General features: G+C 40.8%; 1 protein-coding gene across 2 annotated transcripts in view; it reads left to right on the top strand.

The window, feature by feature from the left end:
• The window catches only part of PDIA5 (protein disulfide isomerase family A member 5), a 103,398-nt gene that overhangs the window by 39,905 nt on the left and 47,881 nt on the right, over window positions 1-15,612 (top strand). For both annotated transcript variants that reach the window (XM_074828732.1, XM_074828731.1), the window contains exons 8-11: window positions 2,112-2,179; window positions 6,757-6,848; window positions 6,953-7,024; window positions 11,521-11,657. In XM_074828732.1, coding sequence (XP_074684833.1) covers window positions 2,112-2,179; window positions 6,757-6,848; window positions 6,953-7,024; window positions 11,521-11,657 — 369 coding nt within the window. The remainder of the gene's footprint in view (window positions 1-2,111; window positions 2,180-6,756; window positions 6,849-6,952; window positions 7,025-11,520; window positions 11,658-15,612) is intronic.

The following is a 15,612-nucleotide window of genomic DNA, read 5'->3' as shown; positions in this document are numbered from 1 at the left end:
GGTGTTACCTTTCATAACTGGGAGCAGCAAATCAAGGCTGGTCACTAAAGGAAATTCTGCTTTTCTTTACTTGTAAGGGGTGACTCAGGGAGGTCTTTGGCATGAGAGGACATCAGAGGCTTTGTCTGGGAAGCTGCGAGGTAGACAGCTGCATTATTTCTCTGGTTTGTTGGAAGCAGGGGCTTTAGATTCATTGTGGCAGATTCATAGGAAATGGGCTCTTTCATTACGTACCAGTGCAGAGGGAGATGAAAGCAACTGCAAACTTAAATGTAGTTTCTTTAATATTTCAGGAACGCTTGGTCTGGGTAAAATGACTCAGAGCAAAGGCATGCTTTCCTTAGAAGATATTACCTGCCATTTGGAGACCATTCACTATACTTTCAGACCTATATTATAAAGTCAGACAGCACTAAATATGAAAAATTAGGTATACTTATAGGCATTCAGATTTATTTGTAGTTAACTATGTCAAAGAACACTCCTGCAGGAGATGGTCTGGATTTGGCAATGAAAAGGAGCTGTTATAACATCATTGAAAATGGGGCTTTAAAAATGGAGGTGTCAACTAGTGGAGAAACTAATACGTGTTTAATTAAGCTGCCCCTTTTGAGATGAAATACAAGAAAGAACAGAAAAAAAATTAGTTTTTTGAGGTTACCCTTTTATGCCTGTATAGGGATATGTGTGGCTTGATAGCATCTTGAACAGTAAGTATAACCCAGAAATGCATGGGCAGGAGAGGTTCTACTGAAGTGGGTTTGGGAGCAACAAGTTTGAGGCATCAGCAGAGCTGGGAACAGAAGGACAATAGAGGTGGTGGCTGGGTGGAGGAGGCTGGTATGTGCCTGTGCTACAGAAGGGAGTCCAGGGAGCGGTAGGGGGTTGAAGAGGGGAAGAGAGGGAGATCAATGGCTGGGTGAGTTCGGGGCCTGAGGCTGCTGAAGAGAAAGAAACAGGATTCAGAAGATGGTGTTAACAACTCATATCTTCTGATGTCTGTCCAGTGGTTTGGATGAAGCTGCAAGACCTCAGTGGGCCTCAAATGAGTGGTCCGTGCTCACCAAGAAATCATCATTTTGACCAGCACTAATTTACAGCCTCACTGGCAATTTGAGCAGAGAGATCAAAGGTGGAAGGACCACAAAACTAAGAACTCTTTCCTCTGATTAAAGGATGTTCCTCCCAGGCATGCTGATGTGATCCTAAACCTGTGGCTGTAAAATCTGTTCCTCCTTTCTGTAAGATATTTTCAAAACTCTTGTCTCTTCATGGGAACAAAAATGTTGACTACTGCCCTGTGGTGGACCCAAGAGTTTCCACTATAAGTATCTGGAGCGCTTGGCTGCAGCTTCTTTTCTTTCATGCCATCTGCACTCCTGCCCATGTGCATGCACATATTTTACTTGGCATGTGTGAAACCTTCTGCTTACAAGGTGATATACTGCTAATCTGCTTAGCGCTCCAGAGTGTCATCAAACAGCTCTTAGCACACTCCAACTATACATTGGTGGTCTTCCTCACTCGCCATTTGTCTTTTCCTCAGCACATGAAGTTATTGTATCTTACAAGGGCTGTTACTTCTTCTGAGTTATGTCTTCTCAATTAACAGAGCACTGTTTAACTTTTGATGTCTGTTTAATGTGTTTAGGAAATGCTTCTCAAATTAATTTAAAAGACTTGTTAAGTTGGGATGAATCCGAACTACCTCCCCCTGTCCCTTAAAGACCAGAAATACACAAAGCTGTTTGAGTTCACAAGCATGACATCTTCCATTGACTTTTGATATGTGAGTTTCATCTTATGTTCCCCTCTGGGCTCAGCTCAGAGCCTGAGGAATGCAAGATGGTGTTACTCTTTCCAAAACTGGGATGAGAAATGAGTATGAAAGTGAATAGCATGAAAAACGTGCAAAAATAGCAGCATGTACAAGAAGTAACATCCTTAGAAACTAATAATCTAATAATTATTTAGTAAAGTACATAAAGAATTTTGTTTTAATTTTTTTAACATAAAACCATGTTGTTTCATATGCTTTGGAACACAGATCTTGTACAACAGGCTGAATAGAGTTGTTGGCATATTACTTACACAATTTCTTTTTTTATCAGGGTGTGGTGTTTGTAAGAGAATGATGCCATCTTATCAGCAGGCAGCCACAGAACTGAAGGGTAAATATGTAAGTGAGAAGATAAGATTTTAATGAAATTTAAAAAATCCTTTTAACACTTTCTTTTGAGTGTTTAAACCCACAAATATTTATCGAAGTGGGGAATTTTTAAGCAAGCTGAAACAAAGCATAAATGAATGACTCTGTTCCAGATCCCTTCAGGATTCTCTCTTGGTTTTTATTCTTTTTAAAACTTTGGAGAATGAGGTGTTAACTCACTTGCCTTTTAGATCCAGTGTAGTTATTGCCATGGAAAAATGATCTCTGACACTATGTAGGTTTATGTTTGGCCTCTAATTTGTGAGTTGGTAGTCCTTTTGAGCTCATTTTGGTAAAGATAAAGAAATGTTTGCCATAATGGGTTTGATCAGCTTTTTGGCCTGATGTTTCATAGCAGAGTCAGGGATGGATGCTCTTACAGTAATAATTAATCCACTTCTTTAGTGGAGAATCACAGTGTCCTAGCCACTAAGCATAAGCATTAATAAAATCTTACAGTTTTACTATAGCTCTGTCAGCAAAGTTAGCATTCATACCAGATTGAAAAGAAATTAAGTTTTGACTGTGATAAAATCCATCAACAGCAGTCACAATAATTTAGTTACCTGTTTGTACTAATAAGGTGTATTGATCTCTCCAAGCAAGTCAAAGGCAATTCTCTAGTCAAGGTTTTATTATGTGCCTAATGTATAATTTATATGATACCAATAATGCATGAGTGACAAAGAAATAGGATTGTTGTTTCATGGCTTTAGCTGGATTTGGTCTGATCTTACCTGTTGGATCATTCACTGTCAAGTTTACAGGCTTCCTTGGGAGAGGCAGCATGTGATGAGGAAAAGATGAAGCACTGTGGTTCATTGCTAGGACAGCTCTGGCCATTACTGCTTATAAGCACCAAATGCTGTCACACTCCCCCACGTTCTCCCAACTAGTTGTTTTTCAGAAGTGTTTTCTCTAAATCCTTGTTTGCTTAGGGCTGAAATGAGTGGGAGTTGTTCAGATTTATTTAGGACACAGTACAACCCTTGAAGATATTTTCAAGAGTGCTTTTGTCTACCCAGGCAGCACTCTAATGCCATCTCCCCTCAGTGGAGCATGCACTGCAGTCTTTGGGAAGGCACTCCTGTCTTGCACGGTGCGTGCACTGCAAGGTGTGGGGTGGGCAGGAATTAGGAGTATAAAGAGTCACCTACAGAGGTGGTGCCAGAGAAGAGGCATGCTGCAGAGTGCTGTGTTCTCCTGCAATTATCCCTTCCTTGTCCATGTGCAGCTCGTTTTATTAAATTCAGACCAAAGAATTTAAACTCCAGATCTATTTTAGTTTAATTATTTCCTTCCTCACATAGAAATGTTTTCTGTAGATCTGCACAGCTGAGTGACAGGGCTGTGGCACAGCTCTGAGCCTGGCAGTACCTGAGCTTGATGCAGCTCAGGTCAGGGGTGCTTTTTGCATTGGAGTGTTTTTAGTACAGGATCACTTCAGAGGGAAGTTCATTTGTGCCACTGCCACCCATGTCTTTGACAAAAATCAGTCTATTTGTCTAAATTTGACCTAATTAGCTTCCTGAGTGGGATGTGTACACATTTTGCCATTTTTAAGTTAACTGCGCAGTACCCATCATAAATTATCCATGGGGTATCTTAGAGCAATGTTGACCTCCAGATCAGACTTTTCTGGAAAGTTTATGATTGGTTTGAATGAGCTGAAGTTTTGGCCTTTTTAATGTGACCTGTCCTTAGCTGTCAGGATGTGCCAGGCTCAAAAGTGATTATTGCTATTATGTATCATGAAATGAAGTACAGTATTGCCTATTTAATAGTTGTAAAAATGAAAAGGTGAACTGTACCTGTTGCTGGTTGCTGTGTTCTCTTGGGACTGGTTATTTATTGTCCCAGTACTGTTACTGAGAGGAACGCAGGGTGACATTTTCAGTGTTACATTTGGTTTAGATCTTGCAATTCCATTACACCCAGTGCAGAAGGAAAAAAGGGGCTCCAAATCAGAAAAGGAAGGCTTATTTTATCAGCGGCATGAGAGATTCACGTGGTTTGTGGGTAGGGTGGACTCTGGTGAGTGACTGTCACCGATGCACTATGGGCCCAGTGCAGGGAGGAACTGGTGGTCAGCAAAGCACTTCAGCATCTCCTTCATGCTCATGGACTTCATGAGTATGCCAGAATGCTTTACTCAGTAAAGACCAGCTTGAGCATATGCTTAAGCGCTTTCCTCCTTTGGTGCTCGTTTTTTTTGTAAAAACAGAGAGAACAGAGACTTCAGAAGCATAAAGTTCCTACACTTATTTCAGATATCAAATAAAGGAAGCCTTTGTTTAATCTGTTCATTAAACTTGACTTTAGGCAGGCTTTAAGTGGTGGTGTGAGGTACCAATTTAGGAGCAATTCCATCAACAAAACCTGTGAAGCAAGGGAGAGGTCACAGTAGAACAGGAGTAGTCAGAAGCCCAGAAGATGTGTCTAGCTAGGAAAGGTTCAGAGTCAGTTTAGGTTATAGGTAGCTTGGTGGAGAGCAGATAAAGTGTTGAAATATGTTAAATGTCACTGCAGAGGTGAAAGGAGTAAACTGATCTTTGTGTCTGCTGTGGCTATTACAAGAGTTAATGGACTTAAATTGAAGTCAGGGTCATTCAGTCATTTGCTAAAAGCAAATTAGCTAAACATCTGGCAGGAGCAATTCAAGTATAGAGGAAGGATCCTGACTTTGGGTAGTAGGTGTATTTTGATGGTCCCTGACAGCCTGGTATTACATAATTCTGTGATTATAGGCCAGCTAAAGCTGTTACTTTTGTCATTAAAAATGAATCCCATTGTCATAGCTTTTTGCTAATTATGCTTCATACGATGTATGAACACCAGAATGAATCTAAGTTATTGACTTATATCAGTCGCCACAGGCTGGGTGGACACAGTGAAATTGTAGCAGAGTACCTGAAATGGCCAGGAACACCCATTTAAAACCTAGGAAATCCTCTGGAAGTTCATGGCAAATGTGAAATCTGGTAGACTGGTGTTTATGAGAGAATTAGTTGATGAACCTGGTTCTTGCTTTATAAAACAACTACTGTGTCTTGATCCTATTGAATTTACCTACCCTCAAGTGGTGACATAGAGGATAAGGGAAGGGGAGAACTGGATCTAGATAATCTCATATGAATTAAGTCAATCTGGTTGTTGGAACTACAAGGAAAATTCAAAGTAAGATACTTGGCCAGCCAGTATAAACCCTATTTCTGTACTCTTCTCAGTTAGCTTTCCTTTATCGTTTCCCAGGATAGGGGAGAGAAAACAAAGTATCTTTTGTGACTTTCCAACACATTCTTAGAAAAGGTTGACCTTCAAATGAGGATTTTCTGCTTTAAGATTTATTTCATGCTGGCTCTGAGGACATTTTGTTGGTCTGTGCAGTTTGCAGCAGTCAGGAACCTGGTATTAAATTCTGATGCAGTATTTCAGCTGGAAGGAGAAAATCCTGGTTTTGGAGGGGGGAAGGAAGAGGAGTTTGGATTAAGACCCTGCTGCTAAAATGATTTAAGTCGTCAATGTCATTAAACTAAGTTAATCATGAAGTGGTATCTCAGCAACTCCCTGGTTGCAGTTTTGATAGCAGAACATCCTCTGTATGAATCCCACACCCACAGAAACTCATAATCAGTCCCATCTTCAAATTTTCAGGTCAGAAATTTTTGGAAGAGAATTGGGCAGGGTACAGGATGAGTTGCAGGAGCCCTGAGCCTGAAGCTCCTCAGGGTGAAGGGCTTTCAAGGTGGAGGATGGGTTGGGATACAGGTAAGGAAAGGGAAGGAGAGGCTTTGTCTGACTTGCTAGTCTGAAAAGTTACTATGCTTCTGTGCCCCTCTTGATATCTGTAGGACAAGGTTAATTCTTAACTCTCATGTTACCCTACCAGTCAGGTAAGTCAACATATTTAAAGCATATAAACGTTATGTGGTATTTCCTGGACTCATGGAAATAGGCATATTTTGCTTTCACATCAAAGTAATGCTGATTACCCCTTGCCATTCAGTAAGTGGATTTTTAAACTGGGATAATGCCAGTGCTTGATTGGTTAGAGCTTCTGGACATGAGCTGAGATTGTAAATTTGTTCCTGGAGTGGAAATCGGAGAGATGATGGAATTTCTTGTGTCTTAGCTAATGTCTGGATGCAAACTAAGCCATGTACTTGCAGAAGAAAAAAAAATCTAGTTAGGCTTGTAGCTTAAAATCCACATATGCAAAGAAGAGCACAAGTAGTGTGATTGAGAGAATTCCCTTTAGGTGTTTCTGTTAGTGGGTGAATAAAAAGAAACAGAGACACTTCCAGAGCAAGGAGGAGGTGACAAGTTGGAGGTGTGTGCTTTCTGTGGACTAGACTCAAATATTGCTCTGTTTCCCCTTGCACACAATAAGAAAAATTTCACTGCCTTTTACAGAGATCCTCTTGCTTTACAGCAATGTGAATGAAATCAGGACCTGCCCAGAGCTTGGTTGTTTTAACTTCTTAAAAAAAGTTGTAATGTTCCTGCTGTATTGAAAGAATCAATACAATTATGCTCTGTTTTTTCAGGTTCTTGCGGGAATGAATGTTTACTCTTCTGAATTTGAAAGGATAAAGGAAGAATACAATGTTCGGGGATATCCTACGATCTGCTATTTTGAGTCAGTTATGTTTTGCTACTACTTTAGAAATCATGCACTCAGCTGTAATTGCATGTTCTTATCTTCCAGGGTAAGGACTAAACCTTGTTTTGTTGCTTTAACAGGAAAGGAAAGTTCCTGTTCCACTTTGAGAACTATGGTGCTACTGCAGCAGATATAGCAGAGTGGCTGAAAAAGTAAGGCATTGAACTTCATGCACTCCACCTTTTATGTACTCTTCATTATTTACAGAATGTAATGGTTTAGGAACAGCCATCTCTCCCTCATTCCCTCTGCTCAGAAGAGCAAACAAAACTACCCTGCTGAGATTGGCTAAACTAGTACAGAGAGATTGCCTAATGTTTGGTTTTTAGCATGCATGCCTTGCATTTCACAACTGCATTTCATCTGTAATAGGAGACTGTCTGTGGACCACAATAAATGTAGATACACAGATCTCAGCTTCATTAAAAATGCCAACTTAAATTTCCAGTGATCTTGGGTGCCTGAACTTAATACCTTGAAAAAGGTCTGACTTTTGTTTTTTATTAAAAATGTATATACCAAGTGTGGAGTTCTCATTGGTTCTTCAGCCTTTAGCTGGAGCCTTTGAAGTGTCTTGCAGAGACAAACTGGAGATCAAGGCACCCCGGATTGCTAGTCATTTTTACAAAGTCTGTGTTTTCCTGTCATGACATGAAGTAGTGTTGAAAGCATCTTGTTCTACCTAAAGAGAGCTATTTGCAGTCATAAATATTTTGGGGGCTGAATGACCCTATGGGACTAGCAGTTGAGAGGGAGAGACAGAAAGTGTGTGTGCGTGTGTATAGTTGCTCTTTAGCTGGTGTAAATCAGCACATTGTCAGTGAAGCTGATAGAGCAACTGGAGAGAGTTGAGATAGTCTGGTGATGGAGGAATACTGTTAGCAGTTAGCCCCTGCTTTTGGGCATTATGTCATCGTTGTAACCCTCCCCTGTTTGCTGCAGCCATGGAACTAATCTTGAAATGAAGCTAATAAAAGGAAACGAATGCATGGGAAGGAACAGACGGTCGCAAACTATTGTGATAATATGGCTTAGCAAAATTGACTCAGAATAAACTGTTTTCCTGTACCAGTGGGGCTATGCTGGGGACACGTGAATGGTTGCAGGTGGGCAGTGGTAGGCTATGTGCTTCAGGATTGGGAACCCAGGAATAAAGTGACAGCAGTGTTCCTGTTAGCGTCAGGAGGTAAAACACTGCAGGCGAGAACTGCCCAGTGGATCAAAGAGGAGGAATTTAACCACAGTCTTTAAGGCTCATTTAGTCTGTTAAGCCTTCAGATACCAATGACCAAGATGGCAACTCCAGCAATGCTGAGGAGATGATCAGCCCTTGGAGCACATATATGACTTCATCACTTGCCCTTTATTATGCTTCTCAGTTTTGCAAGGATGTGGTTATCTCTTGGCTACCACATGTGAGTGGTTATCTCTTGGCTACCAGATGTTTGGGGTGGGTTTTTTTCCCCTGTCTGCCCACATAATATCCAGATAATCCCTGTAATATGCAGTGCCTTTATATTAGTGCTGTGACAGCAAGTGAACACAGCTACTGGAGGCAAAGCAGAACAGCTGCAAGCTCTTTCCAGTGATAATCTCTGCTAACAAGCCACTGTGGGCTTTGGCTGATACTTAAGCAGTCCAGAGCTAAAGACAGCTGTTTGTCCTCACTTAGTGTTAGCGCATGCTTATTAGTTTCCCAAAAGATGATCTGAGCAGTAGTGTTCTTGCCCCTGTTTTGTATAAGTACAACTTTTAAGGAAAACATTTTGAGAAATTATGCATACTTGAATTTTGCCAGTAATTGATATTGTAATTAAAACCATATATGGGGTAAATCTGCTACATGTGTAATATTATATTACTCTGAGGAATCTGCAGTACAAGTAGTCAAATGGTATGGCAAGGGCTTTAGGAAAGCCAAAGAGTGTAAATAGACAGCTGCAGGGTATATAGGCTATATTTCAGAGTAGTATAACATTAAAATCATGTCAGGAAGTTGCTCTGATGCGCAACGTTGCTCGGCAGAGCCTGGGCACAACAGTGCCAGCGTGTACGTGGCAGCCCATGGCAAGGAAAGCCAATGTGTTTATATACCGTGCATGCATGTGCTGTTGTCACAGATTTTCAAAAGAATCCAGCAGACATTGAGCCATATGAATTACCTATTTTTTGTGGACACTAGGCACACACTGCAGAAAAGCAACTCTTTTCCCTCTCCCCCTTCTCTGTGTTTTCCCTCTAAATGTTACTGGTAAAGTGCTGAAAGTGGTTGATCTGTGCTAATTTTTTGGGGGAAGACATGATACAACTTAATGAAGATGAGAATTATTTAAATTATTGAAAGAATGTTTTCCATGTTCTTTCCTCTCAGAGCAAGAGCTGCTAGTTAGGAGGGCTCCGACACCTCTTCTTTTACTACTTATTGAAGGTGCTTCTTTCTTATGCTGAAGTGTGCTAATGCATCAGTCTTGCAGATACTTAACCTCTCTTATCTTCCTAATAGGTACTGGCTACTATCTTATGGAGTTTCAGATGTTTTCATGAAGCAATAGAGAGAAACCATCATACAGCCTTACTCCAACACACAGCATTATTAACACGAGAGATGCTATCTTGTACATACCACAATTCTTATTATTTTTTTAAATCTGGTACACAGCTGTATTGGCCTGGATGGTAGGCAAGCCAGACAGCTTTTTGCTGCCTTCAATAGCTGCTTAGTTTGTCTTGCTGTTTTTATGGACTCCTCTCGGGCCCTTCCTTAGCACCAGCTACTCAGTTAAATAAAGAACTTGTTCTTAATTGAATTAGCTCTTGATAACTCTTCCAGACTTCTGTCATCCTATTTTTGGTCTTCAGGCGTTGGATGCGCCTTGTCTCAGTTTTAAATGACATTTTAGATTTTGCTTGTTGCTTCCTCCAGGCCTTGAGGTGCTTCTTACCAACTCCTGTGTAGGCTTATTAGCATGCACAGCATTTTAAATTGGGCAATTTGAATAAACATCCTGTGCCCTGCTTTACTAATTCCTTACTGAAATAGGTCATGCCAGGCCCTGCTAAACACAGCATTCTCCCTGTACTTTGTAGCCACTGTATCCATGTTTATCATGCTCTGCCTACTCAACCCAACTCCTCTTCCAAATTCATTAAGCGTCATGGTGTTCTCTGGAAAGCCTTCACTCTGCCAGGATACCTGCAGATTATTGCTCTCTTACAGGCTTGGCAACAAGCAAACTGATTGTCTGCTAAGCTTTTAGAGAGTAAACTCTTGTGGATGGGGACCTGCCTCTTCTCTGTCAGCTGCTTGGCCAAGTGCAGCTCCAATGTTTGTTTCTTGGTTCGTTTATCATATAAGCAGCAGCAGAGGTGTGCATCACAGTTTTGCATGAATTGCTTAATATTCTTGGATCATACCCATTGCTTACATCAACAGAATTTGCTATCTGAATCAGTGTATCTCTCTACTGCTGTTTTTTATCAAACTAGGCTTTCAGCCTAGAAATGAGCAAGGCAGGATAAATGAGTTATCAGTTTGCCATTCCCTGTTCCAGGCAGCTAACAATAATACATTTTAATCAAAAATAGTAAATCTGCTTTCATGAGAGATGGGGTCACATCCAGACCTGTACTTTGCCAAAGAATTTGGGGAATTTTGGGGGGTATTTGGAACTCATTACTACAACTGGCAAGGATAAAATAGCTTCAAAGTCTGGCTCCAAATGTTCGTATGTTTGGGTGTCCTTTATGTGAACGTTGCTTTAATAATTAAAATGTCAATTAGCATAGTTTAGTTCACATCTGCCAAATTCTTGTTTTAATGTACATTAATAAAAAGCCAAGAACAATTGTTTAGTGGGATGATGAGCACTAAACTGGTTCAGAGGAGCTTGGGTTCAGTTTCCAGATTTGCCACCGTGTCTTTGAGCAGTTTCTCTGGGTCTGATCCATCAAAGGTGGTTAAACTCATGTGCAATCATAGTCAAGTTGATAGAACATGTCACTTATCTTTTAGGTTAAGCATGCAGTTGAGTAGCTTTGCTGAATTAGGCCTACGAGCCCACTGCTAAGTGAGGACATAATGATGCTTCCCCGAGTCACAGGGTTGTTCAGGGTAGACTGTATATTCCTGGGAAACAGTCTGTGTAGCTAGCTCGTGGTACCAACACCGCACCTCCTTCTTTCTCTGTCAGCCCTAATCATGCTGTCAGTATTCAAGGTGACTGGTTAGATTGGCTGTTTCTGCTCACTACTTTTTTCTTTCATTTGCAATGCCTCCTGTGAACTACAAAGTGTGAATGCTGTGAGCAAGGGAGCATCCTGCTGAGGAGGGTAAAAGAGTAACAGAAATTGCATCTGATTTCTATAAAGTAATAACCAAGCAGTCTGGTTACATCCTTGCTCCATCCCCTTCCATTGATGATCTGTCCTCATGAGCTTCTTGTGGATTTTTTTTATTCCTCCTCCAGTTTTATGTGAGTTTCAGTGCTTATGAGTTCTGGATGGGTACAATTATGGAAGCTGTTCAGTAGAGTTAGTGTGCCATACGTATATGGACATCTGCACAAAGTGGTTCCTTGCAGCCCAACTTGCCAAAATGACTGCTTAGCACCAGAGAGCTACATTTAAGCTGTGTCTGTTTGTCTTGTAGCCCACAGGCACCTCAGCCACAGGCTCCGGAGATTCCCTGGTCAGATGAAGAAAATGTAGTTTATCACCTGACTGATGATGACTTCGACAAGTTTATAAAAGATCATTCATCTGTGCTAGTGATGTTCCATGCACCATGTGAGTTTGTTTTTATTTCTATTCTGTACCCTGAGCCAAATGCTTGCTAACAAAACCAATGATAATTTTCTGTGGGTTTCACAGAGCCATGAACTCAAAGTCCAGGCTGTTCTTGTTTGTGATGGTTGCTAAATACACAAGGCATGAAATGTTTGTGAAGTTGCTGACTTCAAGTTTAGCACAGAGATGTGCTGCTGGAAGTGACACTTTGTAGGCTGAGTCAAAACGTAACTGAAGAGTGTAAGTAATGATACTTAAATAGTCTGAGGACTCATAATTTTACAGCATGATTTCCCATTTTCAGCTTGTCTTCTGTGTTGTTTGCTTTCAAAGCAGAACTCTGGTTGATTGAGCAACTCAAATTAAGAACTGTGAGCTCCCGAGTCCTTGTTCATGGCTGCTGATGTGTCATTTTGAGCATATTCACTCCTCTGCTACAGTCTGTTCTCTGGCAATGTAAGGGGTGATGGTCATTATGTATTGTGCTGAAGTATGCCAAAACATGATCAAAGGTCAGAAGGTCCCCAGGATTCTTGAAAACCAATGCAGAGCTGCTAGTGATACTACTTACTGTTTGGCTGAGAATGTGTTGGGCTGATTTTTTTCATGACTTGAGGTTTTAGCTTGAGCAATAAAATACAGTGGGTTGCCTTCAGAAAGCTGTTCCAACCATGTTGTCCTGTATGCTGTTGGGTGGAAGTGTGCTTTAACCACTTTGTTCACTTAAGATGTAACTTCTTTCAGCTGCATAGCTGGTTCTACCAATTCTTTGTGTCTGTGATAGAAGATTCAGGCTTAAATCTGCTACATTGGGTGATACACAGCTTCTGTCTCCTCTTGCTGCTGTGCTGGCAGTTGCACTTGGGTGAGATGCTCATTTTCGTGGGCATAGATTTGAAGGTTAGGGCTCTGGAGGCAGGCTGTGTGCTCACAGCTGAACACGGAAAGTCTTGGCACAGAGGCTGAAATCCTGCTTCCCTTTAAGCCAGCAGGAGTTAGCTCCAAAATGCCTTTTTTGAAGGTCTGCTCGTAAGACTCATTTGAAAAACATACCATAATGAATTTCCTTTGCCCGATGAAATGTCTAGGGATTTGATCCACTGAAGCAGGTGACTGACTGCTGTTTTGTGGCTGTGCTCACTGGATTATTCATACTAATAAAAGTGGGACCAGAGGTGAATGGCTGGTGTGAAAACCAAAACACAAGTAGCAGAACTGATGAAGCCTGGTTTGCCCAGGAGTTATCCTTCGCTACCCAAATCCTTCCTTCCCCAGATTTCCATGCACCCTGGTGTGCAAGCCGCAGCATGGGCTGCTGCTCTTTGAGAGCTGTATGCTTTCTGGTTTGGCTGAACAACTGCTGCCAAACAGAAACATAACTGCTGAATTTCCCTCCTTTCCCTCTCTGCACAGTGGCTTGGGATAAGTGTTCTCTGTCTCTAGCCTTAGATTTCTGTATATTTACAGAGATTGAGTCATATTTAAAAGCTTTACCGTTTTTTGAGTTTGTAAATGGGCAAAGGAGTCCAGTCATGTATTTGGGGGGAGGAATAAATTGACAGTTGGCCCTGCAAACCTATTCCTTTAGGAAGTCAGATTAAAAATAGTTGTATACACACAACTACAGTCAAATTTTATAGTAAGTTCAAGTTATAAATCTGAACAGGGCTCTGTTCAGTTTTCTGTTTTTTAATATTTTCTAAAATAAATAATATTATTTATTTTAGATATAACAATATTGTATGACCTATTTGGAGAGGAGGGGCACTTCCAGCTAGGTATGTTTTGTACTAAGGTACATCCTGTGCTAAGGTACAGCAGTATTTTTGGCAAATGCTGTTTTAAAAGTAAATCAAATGCCTGAATTGGGCTGTTGCAATCTCCTGATAACACGTTCCAGCTGCTCAGAATTGGGATAAAGAATGTTCCTTGCCAGAACAACTCCATTTTAAATGCAAGTTGGATATTTGGGGCATTTTATTTACATTCAGGTAGTAGTGGTATGCCGATGTGCAGAATCCAGCTTGTACATGTGTAAAAGATTTGTGTTTGTAAGAATCCTCTCTGGGCATCCTCAGCAGAGAGTGTAAGGCTTGCAAACTAATTAACAACAGACAACTGTCATAAACAGTTATCTCCATGATTAAAAGATCTTCTCCTAGCACTTCTTATATGTGCTAATGGAGTCACCTGAATATTAGGAGATAAATTACTTCAGTAAAAGAAGCAGTGAAAACAGGACATCTTACTTGTTTTAACCTTGGTAGCCTAGGATGAGAAAGTTTTTTCTAAAAACTATGTATTAATAAAAAAATTGTTTAAACAGATATATGAAATAGGCCCAGAATGCAGGGTATACTGCTGTGTAACTAAGAATAAGCAAGGGATTTCAACACTGGCCTGGAATTAGCAAGTACTTAAACACCTTGTCATCATGCAGCATACATGTGACTGGGAGTTTTTCTAAGCATACTATCAATCTTGTGTTCATGAGAAGTTTTTTTTACTAGAGGGAGAATTATTTCAGTGATGCTTTAATTGCATTGTCAGATGGCCAAAGCATTAATAGAGTGTAGTATTAAAAGATGTGTGGTGAATTGGAAGCTTTTTATCCCCCTGCCCCACCCCCCAAGTGCTGAAGATAAAGCTGAACCAAAAGCATCCCTGGTAATACCTGTGAACTGCAGAATTAGGGACTGTGATCAATGTGGCCAATTGGGTCTCCATGCCTGTGGCTACTAATGATCATCCCTGAGGACCACACTATAATAATTTACAATCAGTTGCACTTACTAGCCCAATTAAAGGCGTCAAAGCATTTTGTGTTAAGTGCAGCCAAGCATAACTAGGTTCAACTACAGCAGCTACATGTGATATAAACATCAGGAAGGTCTGCAGCAAGCAACTTGCACCTCTTGCTATCATATACCTTTTCTGCAATAACTTAGCACAACCATTAAACAGAAGATGTGCTGCTTCAAGTCATGATGATGTGCTGCTTCAAGTCAGTACTGCCGGCCCTGAGAAACGTGGGCGAGTGTGGGTGGGAAGGATGAGTTCATCCTGCTTTCGGTTTGTAGGTCACTAGGGACACAAAGCAGGATTTTTAACCTTCTCAAACTCCTTTGTAAAGCCCTTAAGAGGATGTTCAATAAATCTGAATATTTAGCACAGGTAAACAGCGACCCAGCCAGCCAGGAGTCTGAAGGCTGTTACCCTCCCTAGCCATCTGTGAAGGGTGTATGGTGTTGTGCTCATATTCAAGCATTTTACTGAAATTCCTTAATTGCTGGTGGTGAGCATAGTGTTACCTGGATATATCCAGACTGGAGTCTTGTGGACATCTGAAGTGTATTTTCTATGTGTTGCTCTTGTACCCAGAAACTTCAGGTATGAACGGAGATCTCCTGCACTGTATAAAAGAACAAATAAATGGCCTTTTCCTCCAAAGAATTTGGAGTTTTTGCTCAAATTGATCATATTTGCTAACATGAGATTGCACAGTTACATTAGCGGCCCTATTTCTGAGTCTCTAACAGAACATGTATTGCATCAACCAAAGCTGTTTCTGTACCATAACATAAATAAAGGCACCTATGCTGCTTATGATAGTCTTCTCTTGTCAGTGAGAATAAAGACTCCATGTCTGTATGTGCTTCTTGAAACTGTGCCTACAGCTGATCAGTTTATTGAGATGGCCAAGATGACAGCTGGGTTCTGAATGTCTCTAAATACGAGTTATGCTGCCAGTCAAGTGTTGTTAAATGCTTTAGTGACATGGGGACTCGCCGGGACTTAAAATGCTCCTGAGTCTCTTGAGCACAAAAAAGCCCTGTTTGTGTTTTCAGTTTCCCCATCAAACTGTTTGCTGAGTCACACGCAATTTTAAAAATAATTCTGTCCAAAATATTTGCCAAGTTAGTGCAGTTTGCAGTCTTTCTGACTATATTTTTTC

Source organism: Strix aluco, chromosome 6 (assembly GCF_031877795.1).
Source record: "Strix aluco isolate bStrAlu1 chromosome 6, bStrAlu1.hap1, whole genome shotgun sequence".
Classification (NCBI taxonomy): Eukaryota; Metazoa; Chordata; class Aves; order Strigiformes; family Strigidae; genus Strix; species Strix aluco.
The sequence above is the reverse complement of the archived record's forward strand: the minus strand, read 5'-3'. Positions and strand labels throughout refer to the sequence as shown.